Source organism: Salvelinus namaycush, chromosome 11 (assembly GCF_016432855.1).
Source record: "Salvelinus namaycush isolate Seneca chromosome 11, SaNama_1.0, whole genome shotgun sequence".
Classification (NCBI taxonomy): Eukaryota; Metazoa; Chordata; class Actinopteri; order Salmoniformes; family Salmonidae; genus Salvelinus; species Salvelinus namaycush.
The window spans coordinates 45,082,063-45,098,110 of record NC_052317.1 but is presented as its reverse complement, the minus strand read 5'-3'; the positions used below and the strand labels follow the sequence as shown (position 1 = coordinate 45,098,110).

General features: G+C 43.3%; 1 protein-coding gene across 1 annotated transcript in view; it reads right to left on the bottom strand.

Moving 5' to 3' along the window:
- Nucleotides 1-401: 401 nt before the first annotated feature.
- LOC120056222 (myosin heavy chain, fast skeletal muscle-like) overlaps nucleotides 402-16,048 on the bottom strand; it is a 21,117-nt gene continuing 5,470 nt past the window's right edge. The window contains exons 9-39 of the mRNA XM_039004470.1: nucleotides 15,104-15,207; nucleotides 14,589-14,727; nucleotides 14,193-14,311; nucleotides 13,872-14,021; nucleotides 13,607-13,777; nucleotides 13,102-13,405; nucleotides 12,533-12,591; nucleotides 12,352-12,439; nucleotides 12,123-12,240; nucleotides 11,768-11,891; nucleotides 11,179-11,315; nucleotides 10,552-10,807; nucleotides 10,079-10,321; nucleotides 9,558-9,734; nucleotides 9,318-9,463; nucleotides 9,042-9,132; nucleotides 8,338-8,727; nucleotides 8,090-8,216; nucleotides 7,760-7,878; nucleotides 7,422-7,618; nucleotides 7,142-7,325; nucleotides 6,840-7,005; nucleotides 5,913-6,037; nucleotides 5,433-5,741; nucleotides 5,007-5,210; nucleotides 4,772-4,897; nucleotides 4,453-4,623; nucleotides 4,054-4,158; nucleotides 3,761-3,856; nucleotides 692-823; nucleotides 402-422 (exon numbers count right to left, since the gene is read on the bottom strand). Coding sequence (XP_038860398.1) covers nucleotides 402-422; nucleotides 692-823; nucleotides 3,761-3,856; nucleotides 4,054-4,158; nucleotides 4,453-4,623; nucleotides 4,772-4,897; nucleotides 5,007-5,210; nucleotides 5,433-5,741; nucleotides 5,913-6,037; nucleotides 6,840-7,005; nucleotides 7,142-7,325; nucleotides 7,422-7,618; nucleotides 7,760-7,878; nucleotides 8,090-8,216; nucleotides 8,338-8,727; nucleotides 9,042-9,132; nucleotides 9,318-9,463; nucleotides 9,558-9,734; nucleotides 10,079-10,321; nucleotides 10,552-10,807; nucleotides 11,179-11,315; nucleotides 11,768-11,891; nucleotides 12,123-12,240; nucleotides 12,352-12,439; nucleotides 12,533-12,591; nucleotides 13,102-13,405; nucleotides 13,607-13,777; nucleotides 13,872-14,021; nucleotides 14,193-14,311; nucleotides 14,589-14,727; nucleotides 15,104-15,207 — 4,898 coding nt within the window. The remainder of the gene's footprint in view (nucleotides 423-691; nucleotides 824-3,760; nucleotides 3,857-4,053; nucleotides 4,159-4,452; nucleotides 4,624-4,771; nucleotides 4,898-5,006; nucleotides 5,211-5,432; nucleotides 5,742-5,912; nucleotides 6,038-6,839; nucleotides 7,006-7,141; nucleotides 7,326-7,421; nucleotides 7,619-7,759; nucleotides 7,879-8,089; nucleotides 8,217-8,337; nucleotides 8,728-9,041; nucleotides 9,133-9,317; nucleotides 9,464-9,557; nucleotides 9,735-10,078; nucleotides 10,322-10,551; nucleotides 10,808-11,178; nucleotides 11,316-11,767; nucleotides 11,892-12,122; nucleotides 12,241-12,351; nucleotides 12,440-12,532; nucleotides 12,592-13,101; nucleotides 13,406-13,606; nucleotides 13,778-13,871; nucleotides 14,022-14,192; nucleotides 14,312-14,588; nucleotides 14,728-15,103; nucleotides 15,208-16,048) is intronic.

The following is a 16,048-nucleotide window of genomic DNA, read 5'->3' as shown; positions in this document are numbered from 1 at the left end:
GCTCTCTTTATTTATTTTGTGAAATGTTTCAATCTGGGTCTTTCCATATACTGTAGGTCAATACCCCCCCAAGTGTAAAGGGTTCATTTTAGATTTTAGGCATCCATAGCTCAGTCTATACATTTCAGATTGGTTGCATTTCTCCAGCCCCATCACTCATCTGTTTACCAAAATACGTGACATTTGTTGTTGGAATCCCAGAATACTATATGGTACAAAGTACAATATTTTTATGGTATGAAAAAACTGTTTGCTGAGTAATAAGTCCACCGTCACAAGGGGTATGTAGGCCTACACGTTTTTAATCAACAATCATTTTCACCATGAAAATCATATTTTATGCAACACAGGAAAATGATATAAGACGTTTGTCTTGTTAATTCAGCAACTTCTTCTCTTGTTTATTCAGCAACTTCTTTGCCCTGTAAAAACAAAGAAAATAACAAATCTGTATTCATGAGTGTGTATAGACTTGGAAAGAGTATAATGGATCTAGCATTTAAGGCTCAGTGCCCAGCCTTAATCTAGTTATTTTTTTGCCCTACATGAAATGTGCTTATTAGCAATCTGAAATACCTACATTTTAGTGAGTGTTAAAGGTCAATATTGATGTGAAGACTGAATCATAGGTGGTGTTGATGTGGTCATATCTGAGCATTTGTCAGATGTAGGCTTAGTAGCAGCTCTGTACCTTTCCAGTGCTGCGGGATTTGGCTCTGAGCTTGTTGACTTGAGTCTCAGCGATGTCAGCACGCTCCTCAGCCTCCTCCAGTTCATGCTGAACCTTCCGGAACTTAGACATGTGGCCGTTGGCTTGTTCCTCCTGTGTGAGGAACAGAGAGGGAGAGCACAACATCAGCATTCAAAGTTTGAAGCTTCAGGTAGAAAATTAATATGATTTTTTAATAAGTATTATAAGTTTTTATTTTTATTTTTATATGACAAATTTAGGATTGCAAAGTATGTAGGGAGATAGATGATACAGTAGAGAAAGTGAGTGGAGGGACGGGGGATCAAACCACTCCCTCCAGGGGTGTAAAAGTGCCTAACTCCCCTTGGATTTCGTCACATTTTATAGTCTTACAAATTAGGATTCAAATGGATTGAAATGTTATTTTTTGTCAACAATCCACATAAAATACTCTGGAATGACAAACTGGATTCAAATATTTTTTTTTACGAATGAAAAATAGAACAATGTGTTTGTCTATGGTGATTGCATGGCAGTGTGCTTAATTTTATACATCTGTCAGCAACGGGTGTGGCTGAAAAATTTGAAGGGGTGTCCACATACTTTTGCATGTGTATACATGTATTTAAATATATATATATAAAGTACCCCCGAGTCAATATAAATCTTTTTGGGTCAGTCTCTGAGAGCTTAACACACCTGGATCGTTCAATATTAGCCCATTATTACTTTAAAACTTCTTCACTGTCGATTTGGATGTTAATCACTGCTAGATAGACATATTTAAGTCTCACCATAGACTTTCAAGCAGATTTAAGTCAAAACTGTAACTCGGCCAACTGTAACTCGGCCAATCAGGAACATTGTAAGCAAATCCAGTGTAGGCTTGGTCTTGCTGAAAGGTGAATTAATCTCCTAGTGTCTGGTGAAAAGCAGACTGAACCAAGTTTTTCCTCTTTTTTCCTTTTGTCTTTGCCGAGCTCATGCTGTTTCCTGAAAAACTCCCCAGTCCTTGCCGATGACAAGCATACCCATAACATGATGCAGCCATCACCATGCTTGAAAATACTACTCTTTTTTGCAGTATTACTTTAGTGCCTTCCCAATGGCAAAAACTGGTTGAATCAACATTGTTTATACAACCAAAAAAACGCCATGATGTTAACTCAACATGGAAAACTGATTGTACTTGCAAAAAGTCATCAACGTAAGGGCTTTTTGTCTTTTTTTCAACCAAGATTTTACCTTAATTCATAGAAGTGGTGACATTTGTTGTTGATTTCACGTTGAATTCACGGTTAGTTGACAACTCAACCAAATATAAATCAAAACTAGACCAAGAAATATCTGTGCCCTGTGGGTTCTTGCAAACAGGATGCATGTTTTGGAATATTTTTATACTGGACAGGCTTCCTTTTCATTCACTGTCATTTAGGTTAGTAGAAGATTAACTACAATGTTGCCGATCTATCCTCACTGTTCTCCTATCACAGCCATTAAAACTTCTTCGGGATAGCTCCCTTTTTTTAAATTTTCGCCTAAAATGACAAACCAAAATCTAACTGCCTGTAGCTCAGGCCCTGAAGCAAGGATTTGCATATTATTGGTACCATTTGAAAGGAAGCACTCTGAAGTTTGTGGAAATGTGGTAGATCTGGTAGAAGAAAATACAAAGACAAAACCAACCAGTTTTTTTGAATTTTCTTTCTACCACCGTCTTTGAAACGCAACAGAAAGGTCCTAAATCTAGCCATCACTCTGGTTGTATTTCCGATGGTGTCCACAAGAGGGCAGCAGTGTATGTGCAAAGTTTCAGACTGATGACTTGAAGTATGAGCAAGCTACATGACATTTAGTGTAAAGTCACCCAGCCACATTTGGGCAAATCGTGAAGGACACATTTACATTTACATTCCATTTTTCTGCAAGAAGATTGTCAAATCTGTATACTTGGACTTTGATTTAGCTTTTCCAGTATTTGTAGCCATATTGTAAGTTCAACATATGCAAAACACCCAATTTTCATAACTTCATAACTCTCCATATTCTTGCAATTTTTGTCCAAAAGGAAATACTCCTGTAAACTCATGTAAAGCCCAGCTCATTGGCTATCTAGCTAGCTTTGTTTGACCCTGATTGGTGCTTATTTGACAAAGTTAAAGTCAATCAAGTGAAGACGCCCGTGTCATTGGCGCGCCATGAAGGCGTCGCTCTCTGACCAAATGTGGTGTCCTATAGGATATACTACACTCCTAATGATATAGTGAAGTCTGGTTACGTTCTAGGATCTCTGAGGGATAAATACGAACGCAATTTGACTGGTTGAAATAACGTTTAGGGTTCGATTTTCACAGATTTCTTTCTTTGCAAATTGAACGAGTAGAAATACAAAATCGATCGTGCATGCTATATGGACCTTTTCAGGATATGAAAATGTATTTTATCTAACAAAACAACACTTAATGTTATCTCTGGGACCCTTGGGAGGATAAATCAGGGCAAGATTTCAGAATGTAAGTACACATTTCACCTTATATTCACCTTTCACCTTACAAAAAAGTGTTTTGTTGTTAGGAGCTCTCCTCAAACAATAGCATGGCATTTTTTCGCAGTAATAGCTACTGTAAATTGGACAGTGCAGTTATATTAACAAGAATTTAAGCTTTCAGCTGATATAAGAATTATATGTACCGACATTTGTTGTTTCTCTAAAATCTGCAGGAATGACACACGGCGCTGCAAGTTTTAAACTCTGTAACTGTTTTAAAATCACCAATACCCTCATGATAAAATTACTGATCGGTTTCCTTCCTCTCCGGCAACTCCGTTAGGAAGGACATCTGTATCTTTGTAGTGACTGGGTATATTGATACAATATTGAAAGCCTTATTAATAACTTCACCATGCTCAAAGGGATACTCAGCGTCAGCTTTCTTCATTTGACCAATCAGTGCCCTTCTTTGCGAGGCATTTGAAAAGCGTAAACTAAAATGTTGTAATGTCTACTAAGGAAGAAATATGATTTTGAATGTATGCTTTCAGAGTATTTGACTAATTGAGGGTGCTCACCGCTTCCTCAGCCTGTCTCTTGTAGGCCTTCACTTTCATCTGCAGCTTATCTACCAGGTCCTGAAGTCTGCCAACGTTCTTCTTGTCCTCCTCAGTCTGTGGGACAAGATCAAAGAGTCAAAGTCCAGTAGCTTTATACACAAACCTGTCTGTGTTTGTGTCAACCCACTTGGCAAAGGCATCAATTCAACATCTATTTCACGTTGGTTCAACGTATTTTCATTGAAATGACATGGAAACGATTTAACCAGTGTGCCCAGTGGGAAGTGTTTGAAGAAGGCACTTTCTCCTACCTGGTAAGTGAGCTCCTTGACTCTGCGCTCATACTTGCGGACTCCCTTGACTGCGTCTGCACCTCTTCTCTGCTCAGCCTCCACCTCAGTCTCAAGCTCACGCACCTTGTGTGGAAGAAATTAACGTAGGCATTTGTTTGAGGGGGTGAAATCAGACGTAACAAATATTTTGTAGAACAGAGGTATATTGTTCTACTCTAGTCAAGGAGGCAAGATTGTTGTCTGTTCCTATTTACTTTTACAATTTTCATTGAAGGGGTCTGTAGTGATAACAGCTTTTCATTATCTAGGTGGGTTATTGAGAGAAAGTCACTACACAATGGTCCTGTGTATGTTATCAAATACATTTCCAGAAATCAGTCTTTCAATCCACCCTAATCCACCCTGCTGTTAACTCACCCTGGACTCCAGTTTCTGGAGCTGCTTCTTGCCTCCCTTCATGGCCAGGTTCTCAGCCTCATCCAGGCGGTGCTGTAGGTCCTTGACTGTGATCTCCAGGTTCTTCTTCATCCTCTCCAGGTGAGAGCTGGTGTCCTGCTCCTTCTTCAGCTCCTCAGCCATCATGGCCGCCTGGAATGGTAGTGTGTTTAATTTATGTACCAACTGGCACCAATCATAACGTCCCTCTGATATCTTTGTTGTCGTAAACCAGCCCAGCTACCATTGGCCCTTGGTGACAAATCAAGTGGATGTAATTCAATAGATCATAAAGACTCACGTCAGTGATGGCCTTCTTGGCCTTCTCCTCTGCGTTTCTAGCCTCCTGGACGATGTCATCCACCTCTCCCTGCACCTGCACCAGGTCAGTCTCCAGCTTCTTCTTGGTGTTCAGAAGGCTGGTGTTCTGGAGGATGAAACAAGACCCTTTGTTTGAATCTCAAGAGAACTTACAAGTCACAAGGCAGACAAGGTATGCTTGGTTGAGTTGAATGAGAAATGGCTTAGAGCCGTACCTGGGAGTGTAGGAGTCCAACTCGCTCGCTGGCATCTACCAGCTCAGTCTCAGCCACTTTGCGGCCTCTCTCAGTCTGCTCCAGAGCAACTCTCAGCTCCTCAATTTCAGCCACCATCAGACCGTTCCTGCGCTCCACCATGGCTACCTGCTCCTTCATGTCCTCTGAGACACGGACAGCATCATCAAGGTGCAATTGGGCATCCTGGGGTTCAACATGACATAGGTTCATTATTAATTGTGGAAGTAGAGGCGATAGGATCGGTGATAGAACTGTTCATTGGTAAGAATTTCCCCAATATCCCTACCTTTCTACAGTATATTAGTCAACACTATTCAATTCCTCTGTTCTATTCTTTTCTACAGATTAATAAATAAATCCCTCCCCATGTTCAGATGTTTGAGCCTGATGTCCCAGTCCCTTTACCTTGAGCAGTCCCTGGACGTTCCTCAGCTGTTTCTGGGCCTCAGCGGCCTGCCTGTTGGAGTGGCTCAGCTGAATCTCCATCTCGTTCAGGTCTCCCTCCATCTTCTTCTTCACCCTCAGGGCATCATTCCTGCTCCTGACCTCAGAGTCCAGGGTGCTCTGCATGGAGTCAATCATCCTCTGGCTGTTCCTCTTGATCTGCTCCATCTCCTCGTCCTTCTCAGCGATCTTCCTGTCCACCTCACCCTTGATCTGGTTCAGCTCCAGCTGCACACGCAGAATCTTGGATTCCTCGTGCTCCAGTGTTCCCTGGACAAAGAGAAGCAGTCGGGTAAATTGTGTTCAACACATTTGGATGTGAATAACACGAGGAATTAAATATATATAACTACAATAAACACCATTACAGGGAGCATTGAACTGTAGCTGGCACTGGCTAGTGTTTCACTACTTTTCCCATCAAACAACGGCACTTTGTACCTCAGCCTCCTCCAGAGCGGTCTGGATCTCAGACTTCTCTGTCTCCACGGTCTTCTTGGCCTTCTCCAGCTCATGGATGCTCTTGCCAGTCTCTCCGATCTGCTCAGTCAGGTCAGAGATCTCCTCTGCACACACAAACACAGGAGCAGTTTAGACTTGGGAGATTTTCAGTAGATATCCCAACGCACTGAAGCTGACATTGAGGGTGCTTTCGTAAATTTGCTCTGGCTACCTACTCCGATTTCACAGCACTCTCGTCTGAGTGTGCCAGAGCACAGCATAATTGATGAATTTATGAATGCTCAACACCCTTTGAATATGGTCAATGTCAGTAAATGTCTGCAAAAAAGCGTAATTCAATTGTTGCCAACAGCACAGATACAGTCACCAACGCTCTGGATAACATGAAAACAGCCTAACCAGCTCTGTTAGGGTGAGTAAAATGGTCAGAGTGAGGTGTTCTCTCATTTGTGTCTGGAAGTAGCTAGCCAGCGTTAGCCAGTTAGCTTGGGTGCTTGACTGCTGTTGTGAGGTCCGAACGCTCGGATCAAACCTACTCGTCGGCCAGAGCGCGTCCGGTGTTCTGAACACTCCGAGAGCAAAACGCTATGAATTTACAAACGGACAATCTGACAACACTCTGAATTTACGAATGCCCAGAGCGCACTCTGGCACTCCAGATGGAATTTACGAAAACACTTTCAATCATAATAATTAATTAATTAATCATCACTTCATACAGTCTTGCAAATCTAATTGCCCTGACTTCCTTGGGCTGTTCAAAGGAATATCGATTACAAGTTAATTTTAATTTTAATTTTATACCATTCTAAAATGGTGTAATAGAAATGTTGATGGTTACAGTTTCCTACATTTTCAAAACCCTAGTCAAACATGAGCCACGTAAAACTGCTGTCAAATGCTCACGTTGCAGGTTCTTGTTCTCTCTCTTCAGAGTCTCCAGATGATCCAGAGCCTCCTCGTACGAGTTCTTCATCTTGAAGAGTTCAGTGCTCATAGAGCGAGCCTCCTTCTGAGCTCCTTCCAGCTCAGCCTGACCCTCCTCATACTTCTGCTTCCACTCTGCCAGGACCTAGGGGAATCCATGAGATTTTCATTAGAAGTAATTGATGAAGAGTTTTGAATCAGAAAAATGCTACAATTATACCACAATTGATCATATAGCAGACAGAAAATGTCAACCTAGCGTGAGGTTTATTTATTTGCACCTTGTCAAAGTTCCTCTGCTTCTTGTCTAGGTTGGCGGCCATTGCGTTGGCTCTCTCAACGTCAATCATGAGGTCCTCCACCTCTCCCTGCAGCCTCTGCTTGGTCTTCTCCAGGGATGCGCACTTGGAGTTGGTCGCCTCAATGGTTTCCTCAGCGTCCTGCAGACGCTGGGCCAGCTTTTTCCTGTTGGACGACAGAGGGTGTAGGAATGTTACAATATATATGGACCCTCACCATCCACACGCTATATTTGTGTTTTTGCTGTTGCGTGTGACTCACTTGGCCTCCTCCAGCTCCTCTGTGCGCTGGATGGCATCAGTTTCATACTTAGTCCTCCACTGAGCCACCTCACTGTTTGCTTTGGACATACCACGTTGCAGCTCTGCCTTGGCCTCCTGCTCCTCCTCAAACTGCTCTCTCAGGAGGTCACAGTCATGGCGGGCAGACTGGACACCGTGGGCCAGGGCGTTTTTAGCCTGAAAGAGAGAAAGAGAAAGACAAAGAGATATTAGAGAGATAGTAAAACAAATGACAGTAGAAGTCTCTGAGGGTGGCGTAGTCACCGTCTATATGGCTATAAACTCTGTGGTCGGTAGTGTCCGTTTTGTGTCCCTTACCTTGACCTCCTCCTCAATCTGTCTCTTCAGCTCCTCCACCTGCTGGGTGAAGGCCTGTTTGCCTCTGGTCAGCTGAGACACCAGGGCTTCCTTCTCCTCCAGCTGGCGTCCAAACTCACCTGCAGGGATAGAGGGATATCTCGTTAATGGGGTCTCTGACCTCCTAAGATTGAAAATGTTATTTTTTTGGTATCGTAGGGCAATGTTATGTGGTGAATATTACGCTAGAAACTATTGTGGACTGGACTATCAGGATATAGTCCCCAATACATGTTATTGTGTTTTACTGAAGGAAAGCATCAGTTTGTTGTTCATTGTTGATGATGGTACCGTTTTCTGTCAGGAGTCTGGCCCTCTGTCCGCTGATGTCGTTGACCTGGCGAACATTCTCATCATTCTTAGTCTTGAGCTCACTCAGCTGGTCCTCAAGAGTACGACACATCTTCTCCAGATTGCCCTGTTAGTGAAACATGTTCCATCATTACTTTATATATGGGACTCCTGTCACCTTCAGCTCTCTTGAATGGTAATGTAGATGACCCTCCTCAACACTGCTTGATCAAAACATCACAACTCACCTTAGCCTTGGCGACGGCCTCCATGTTGCTGGAGAGGTCATCAATCTCCATCTTGTACTCGCTCTTCTCCTTCTCCAGCTTCTGCTTGACGCGCTGCAGGTTGTCGATCTGCTCCCCGAGCTCAGCCACACTGTCGGCCTGCTTCTTGCGCAGAGCGGCGGCTGTGGCCTCATGCTGCAAAGTGGACTCTTCAAGATCACGACGCAGCTTCTGGAACTCAGCCTCACGCTTCTTGTTCATATCAATCTGAGCAGCAGTGGCGCCTCCGGCCTCCTCCAGCCTCTCGCTGATCTCCTCAAGTTCCCTGGAGAGATCGGCCCTCTGCTTCTCAACCTTGGCCCTGGCAGAACGCTCAGCTTCAATTTCCTCCTCCAGCTCCTCAATACGGGCCTAGACCAGGGGGCAGGAGCAGGGGGGGATGAACACTACAATGCAGATGAAACAATTTAATGTGTTCACACTAAGCCGGTTCCACTAATATATTCAGTAGAGAGTTTCCCATGCAGGAACCAAAACCACAACGGTAAAAAGCACCATATTTACAATGGTAAGAAGCACCAGTAAGAAGCACAATCTTCCATCCTACTGAGCCATCAGAAGCCACCAAGAAAAATGTGTGCTACCAGAATAATTGTTTTCAGGAAATGAAGGAAATGATTCAGGTGTGGGCTTTCCTGTACTGGAGCTGAGATCCTGTACTGTACCTGGAGTTCCTTGATCTTCTTCTGCAACTGAGCTCCCAGAGACTGTTCATCCTCAACCTTGCTGAGGAGCTGGCTGGTCTCAAACTCCTTTCTAAGAATCACAAACACGTAGATTGCAGAGTTTAGGTTCGATAGTGTAAAGAGAGAGTATCAAACCATTCAGTTTGCTGTTAAGAATCACATGCAAATGGTAATTCATAATTACAAGAATTAGTCAAGAACAACCATTATTTTGATCAATATAGCAGGTAATACTGTCGTAATTTGTTTGTTTACTTCTTGATTTTCTCATCAGCTTGCTGCTTGTCATTCTCCAGGTCCATTATGGACTCCTGGGCCAGTTTCAGATCTCCCTCCAGTTTTCTCTTGGCTCTCTCAAGGTCCATACGGAGCTTCTTCTCTTGCTCCAGAGAACCCTCAAGCTAGAAGATAAAAACACATACTGTTGAAATCTTAACAACTGAAGATAATATCATCTCACGTACTATCATGGCCAAAATGTCAAACTCCTCTCACGTCGTCCACTTGCTGTTCCAGCTTGGTCTTGGCCTTGGTCAGAGTGTTGACTTTGTCCTCCTCTGACTGCAGGTCGTCCAGTGTCTGCTGGTGGGCCTCTTGGAGGGCTTTCTTCTCCTTGGTCAGTTTGGCAACACTCTCATCCAAAGACGCCATCTCCTCTGTCAGGTTTTTAACCTGAAAACCGCCACAACAAAATTAGTCTTTGTGCTCTTTACCATAAAGGAGAGATTTTGTTTGATATATATTGCATTCAATTCATTTATATTAGAAATGTGTCAACAAGGACTGTACCACATATTCAACACTAGATAGAAGTGTACACCATGCCAGTGTACTGAATGGAATTCATAAACGAGGGGGGAACATGCAATGAGTGTGGGGTGTACTCCGCAACTGAAAATCAACTATTTTTCATTTTTCTGGCACCCACAATACTACTTGAATTCCATTTCTGTTAAGCTATATTTTGAGTTGATTATTGTTTGGTGGTTAGACTGTCTCTGGTAAAAACACGAGACCTTGTTTTCAGTGGCGTGCTTCTCCTTCTCCACTTTGGCTAGGGTGAGCTCCAGGTCATCAATGTCCTTCTTCAGCTCAGAGCACTCATCCTCCAGCTTCCTCTTCTTGGCAGTCAACTCAGCATTCATCTCCTCCTCATCCTCCAGCCTCTCAGTTGTCTCTTTGAGTTTGGCCTCCAGCTGGATCTTGCTCTTGATGAGCCCCTCGCACCTTTCCTCGGCATCATTCAGACTCTCACCTTCCTGGTTTCAGAACAGGAGAAAAAAATCAGAGGCCTCACTTTGTGTATCAAAATATAGACTTCATTTAGTCAGAGATCAGAGCAAATCAATATAAATGAATTAAATATATTTTTAACATGGGCTATAAAAATGTGGGAGTTAGCCACATACTTCAGTGTGTGCGTGTGTGTGTTTGTGTGTGTATTGATGTGTGTGTAAATATGCTTTTATGAGGGTTGTTGGTCACTCACAGATGCGACTTGGAGAGCCAGGTCTGCCCTCTCCTGCACCAGGGACACTAACTTCTCCTCCAAATGCTTCTTAGTGGCCAGAGCCTTGGCCAGGTCTGTCTTCATCTTCTCATAGTTCTCCTTCATGTTGGCCAGCTCCTTCTCAGTCTCAGCGCTCTGCAGCAGGGGCTTGATCTTGAAGTACAACTTCATCCATGGCCAGGTTTTCACATTCATGAATGAGCGGATGTTGTACTGGATGGAGAAGATGGACTCTCTGGTCGACAGAAAGGATAGAGTGGCATGGTGAGTGACATGCTTAATAAAGATACATTCTGGGAGTCAAAGAATAACAAATTGGAGCCCTGTGACACTTTTGGTATACAGTTGAGGAATTGGGCTCGAGAAATGTAACCAGGCATGATAATGGAAGGCTTTTCACTTTAAAATATTTACCAAACAAAAACCAATGATTTCAAAGTTTAACAAACCAAACAACTCTATACACAAGTACAATTTTTACAAAAACACATTCCCAGGAAGAACTGTGCAGATACAAAGTTAGTTAACAGAATGAAACTAGAGGAGATTTTACTGTATTCCTATTAACAAACGTCAAACTTTGCCAAGATGTCTACTATTTCTCACCTCCTCTCCATCATCTTGGAGAACTCTCTCCTCATGAGGAATCCACGGCTGAGAGCCTGGACCATGCCGACCAGAGCTGCCAGCTTCTCATCTCTCATCTCCTCCAGGACACCCAGCAGACCGGCTTTGAAGAACACCTGAAACAGGTTAACATTGTCAATGGAACCACAGTCAGATGGTGACAGATATAAATGGTTGACTCCAAAGAGGGGAACAACACCACTAGATGGATTTGAACAACATAAACATTGCAATTCTTACAAACAAACCATGGGATAGGTTGTTTATGAGTTGTTAGTTATTGTACAGTTGTAGATGAATAATGTCCACTGATATAGATAACTGCAGCCATACCACTCTAACACAATGCACATGATAATGAGTTGAGTTTCTCTGTTCTATACTTGTGACGTTTGAATATGAGGGGAAAAAAAGGTACAATGTTTATCCACCTTTTCAATTAGTTAAATGAAGAAGAAAGAACAATATCATGGATATACCAACTGGAGAGATTTTGAATGGTTAGGGTTTATATTATCATTGAAGTTGTGTTTTGTTGTCAGCCATGGCTGGGTTGTATTTGACTGACCTTGGTGTGTCCAAACTTATAATCCTCGTGATTTACATCAATGGACCCAAGCAGCTTCTCAGAAGCCTTCTTGTTGTCCATGAACTGGCCCTCGGGGATGACACTGGCATTCAGTACTTTATACCTGAATGAGGAGACATTTTTAACATGTATCAAGTTGTAACAGGTTGGACAAATTACGTGAAAGGTAAGCCTATTCTGATGCTGGGAAAACCCTTGGAGCAAGTATGTCTGTGGTCGTGTGTGTGTGTGTGTGTGTGTGTGTGTGTGTGTGTGTGTGTGTGTGTGTGTGTGTGTGTGTGTGTGTGTGTGTGTGTGTGTGTGTGTGTGTGTGTGTGTGTTTGTATGCATGTACCTCTGCTTGAAGTCAGCATAGATGATTCTGCTGGGGAAGCCCTTCCTGCAGATCCTGATCCCCTCCAGAACACCATTACACCTGAGCTGGTGGATAACCAGGAAGTTCTGCATCAGACCTGGTAAAACAAACCAAGTCTCTTTTAATATTCATAAACAGGTTAAAGATGAAGATGGTTAAGGTTAGTGATACTGTACTGATAAGATGTCCTATTTAACTCAATATACACCTGGAGTCTTTGACTCGTTGGGGATCAGGCAGCGCACAAAGTGAGGATGAGTGCTCCTCAAGTTGGTCATCAGCTTGTGTAAGTTCTCCTGTAAGAGGGTTACAAACCATTTCCTCAGAAATCATTTATCATCGTCAAGGCTCCTTTTGAAGGACTGAATAGACACATTTCAAAAGCTCACCCTGAACTGGGAGGACACAGTCTGCATGGAACCACCCTTCTTCTTGCCACCTTTCTTGGCTTTATCTGTTACAATGAGGGGAAAAGCAAGAGATAATTAGAAAAGCACATTTCCTAGAGCGGGCAGAAGAAATAGAATAATAATAAGATGTAAGATATCTAGAGTGGTGTTGTCTTCAGCAAGAACACTAATTATAAACCAGATCATGTTGGGATATCTTCACACTTATCCTAATGCAAATGGTACCGATGAGATCGTGTAAATTAACACATATTGTAGGAGAAAATGTACCCAGTGAATAACCCTGAGAAATTGTGATACGTTCAAAGACGAATACAATTTCATTCGTGACAACAACAGTTGTAGTCCAACAGTGAAATGCTGACTTACGGGCCCTTCCCTACAATTTAGAGAGAAAAATATAGAAAAAAATAATAATGTGGAAAAAATACACAATGAGTAACAATAACTTGGCTATAGATACACGGGGTACCAGTACGAGTCGATGTGCAGAGGTACCAGGTCATTGAGGTAGATATGTGATGCTAGATACGTGATGCTAGTCTTACCCTCAGGTGGGGCAGCAGGGTACAGGGTAGCCATCAGTTTGACTGAGGCCTTCCCGTACATCAGAATAACTGATTCGTTCAGGGGGTCCTTGTTCTTCTCCAGCCAGCCAGTGATGTTGTAGTCCACAGTGCCGGCGTAGTGTACGAGAGAGAAGTGGGCCTCTGGCTTGCCTTTGGCAGGTTTGGGCTTCTCAAACGCCTTGGTTTTGCCAAGATGCTGGTCGTTCAACTTGTTCTTGAAGGTAGTGTCTGAAGCCTTGGGGAACATGCACTCCTCTTCAAGGATGGAGAAGATGCCCAATGGCTTTACGAAAAGAGATTTAAGAGACATTTATTCCTTTAGCAAACATGCTATTATAGGATTTTATTCCTTTAGGGTCACATATATGGAGACATATTGAGTTCTCAACCGTCAGATACGTTGTACCTCTGTGATAATATATCACACATCACTCGCTATGAGCTTTGCTGTTGAGGTCCAGTATAATCCTCACAGACAGCTTACCTTCTCAATAAGCTCAATGCAGGCAGCCAAGTCCATGCCGAAGTCAATGAAGGCCCAGACAATTCCCTCCTTCTTGTACTCCTCTTGTTCCAGGACGAACATGGTGTGGTTGAAAAACTGTTGCAGTTTCTCATTGGTGAAGTTGATGCACAGTTGCTCCATGCTGTTGTACTGTTGATGGAATTTCAAAAGGGATCATTTCATCGTACAAGGCTGTAATCCCTCTCAATCACAACTAATTGTCTTGTTCTGGTCTCATACTCACATCAAAGATCTCAAACCCGGCAATGTCGAGCACACCGATATAGAACTGCCTTGGATTCTTGGTGTCCAACATCTCGTTGATACGGATGACCATCCACAAGAACATCCTCTCATAGATCGACTTGCCCAGAGCCATGACTGCATTATAAACCTGCAAAGATAATACCTCAAATTAATACATGAGATATTGACCATATCTAGCGATAAGGTGATAAGCGCTTGGAAAAACAACATTAGACCTACTATTGAAAAAAAGACAATGTTCTCATCCCCAAAATAATTCCGGTGCTCAGAAAATGGTAGATGCTGTGTTTCACCTTACCTGAGCCACAGTCTGTCCCTTGGTCACGTACTCGTTGCCAACCTTCACTCTGGGGTAGCACAGACACTTCAGCAACTCAGCTGAGTTCAGGCCCAGCAGGTAGCCGATTTTATCAGCCACTGGAGAGAGAACCAACATCAACAGACTCAGGCACTCAAGATCGCTTGTTTCTGATGTTACACTGACAAAAATAGTTTGTCCAACTCTTTTGTGGGATTGGTTTTGATTTTCATCCTCATCCCTTGTTTCAAATCATTTTTGGAGGTTGGAATTTAGTCTCCGTCATGTATCTCCTACCTGATTCTCATGTGGTACTGTCTGTCTTACCGTTTCTATTTCTATGTTGGGGAATGGGACTAACGCTTTACATGTTGTATATCTATGAGTGGGACTCACCCTCTGTGCCGTCTGGCTCGGCCTGCTCCTCACGCTGCTTCTGCTTGAATTTCAAGTTGCCATGGTGCGTTACAGCTCCTGTCAGCTTGTAGATGGCCATCTTCTCATCATTAGTGAAGCCCAGGATTGTAATGGCCTCCTGGAATTAGAGAGGAAGTACAACAGTGATGAACTCAACAGTAGTTTGCTCAGTTACAGTACACTACAGTTCTGTGCTCACTCCAGAACAAATGGGATAGATAGAATTTACTGGCTTCTCTGTTCCACATGATTACTTTTGGCCAACAATATTATGTGGCAGCACAAAAGCAGTTTTACACAGTTCCACAGGACATTTAGTGCCACTCTCTTGTGGATGTCTTACTTTACCTAAAGGTGAAGTGTGGAGGCATGACGAGTGCCTTGAGACACATGTCTAACTAACTCAAAGGTGCCCAGCTGTCACCAAGTTGGAATTGCACAATGTTCCTACCCGTTCCATGTCTAGAGTTTGGTTAACCCTTTGTATAACTCACGTCTGTGGCATCCAGCTCTTCCTTGTCGTTGATGCTGGGCACAGTGATATGACCCTGGCTGATCATGGGGAAGTCGTAGGGGTTGGTGGTGAGGAGCGTCATTTCTGTGGACAACGGAGAACGGCTTCTCAGTTAAATCTCGTAGAATTCCCCTGTCCTACCTTTACGGTATCTCTCCCTCCTTTACTCAGTAGATGGACTCAAGGATAAACTCAGCAAAAAAAGAAACGTCCCTTTGTCAGGACTCTGTCTTTCAAAGATAATTCATAAAAATCCAAATTACTTCACAGATCTTCATTGTAAAGGGTTTAAACACTGTTTCCCATGCTTGTTCAATGAACCATAAACAATGAATGAACATGCACCTGTGGAACGGTCGTTAAGACACTAAAAGCTTACCATTCTTGTAGGCAATTAAGGTCACAGTTATGAAAACTTAGGACACTAAAGAGGCCTTTCTACTGACTCTGAAAAACACCAAAAGAAAGATGCCCAGGGTCCCTGCTCATCTGCGTGAATGTGACTTAGGCATGCTGCAAGGAGGCATGAGGACTGCAGATGTGGCCAGGGCAATAAATTGCAATGTCCGTACTGTGAGACGCCTAAGACAGCGCTACAGGGAGACAAGACGGACAGCTGATTGTCCTCGCAGTGGCAGACCACGTGTAACAACACCTGCACAGGATCGGTACATCCAAACAGCACACCTGCGGGACAGGTACAGGATGGCAACAACAACTGCCCGAGTTACACCAGGAACGCACAATCCCTCCATCAGTGCTCAGACTGTCCACCATAGGGTGAGAGAGGCTGGACTGAGGGCTTGTAGGCTTGTTGCAAGGCAGGTCCTCGCCAGACATCACCGGCAACAACGTCGCCTACGGGCACAAACCCACCGTTGCTGGACCAGACAGGACTGGTAAAAAGTGCTCTTCACTGACAAGT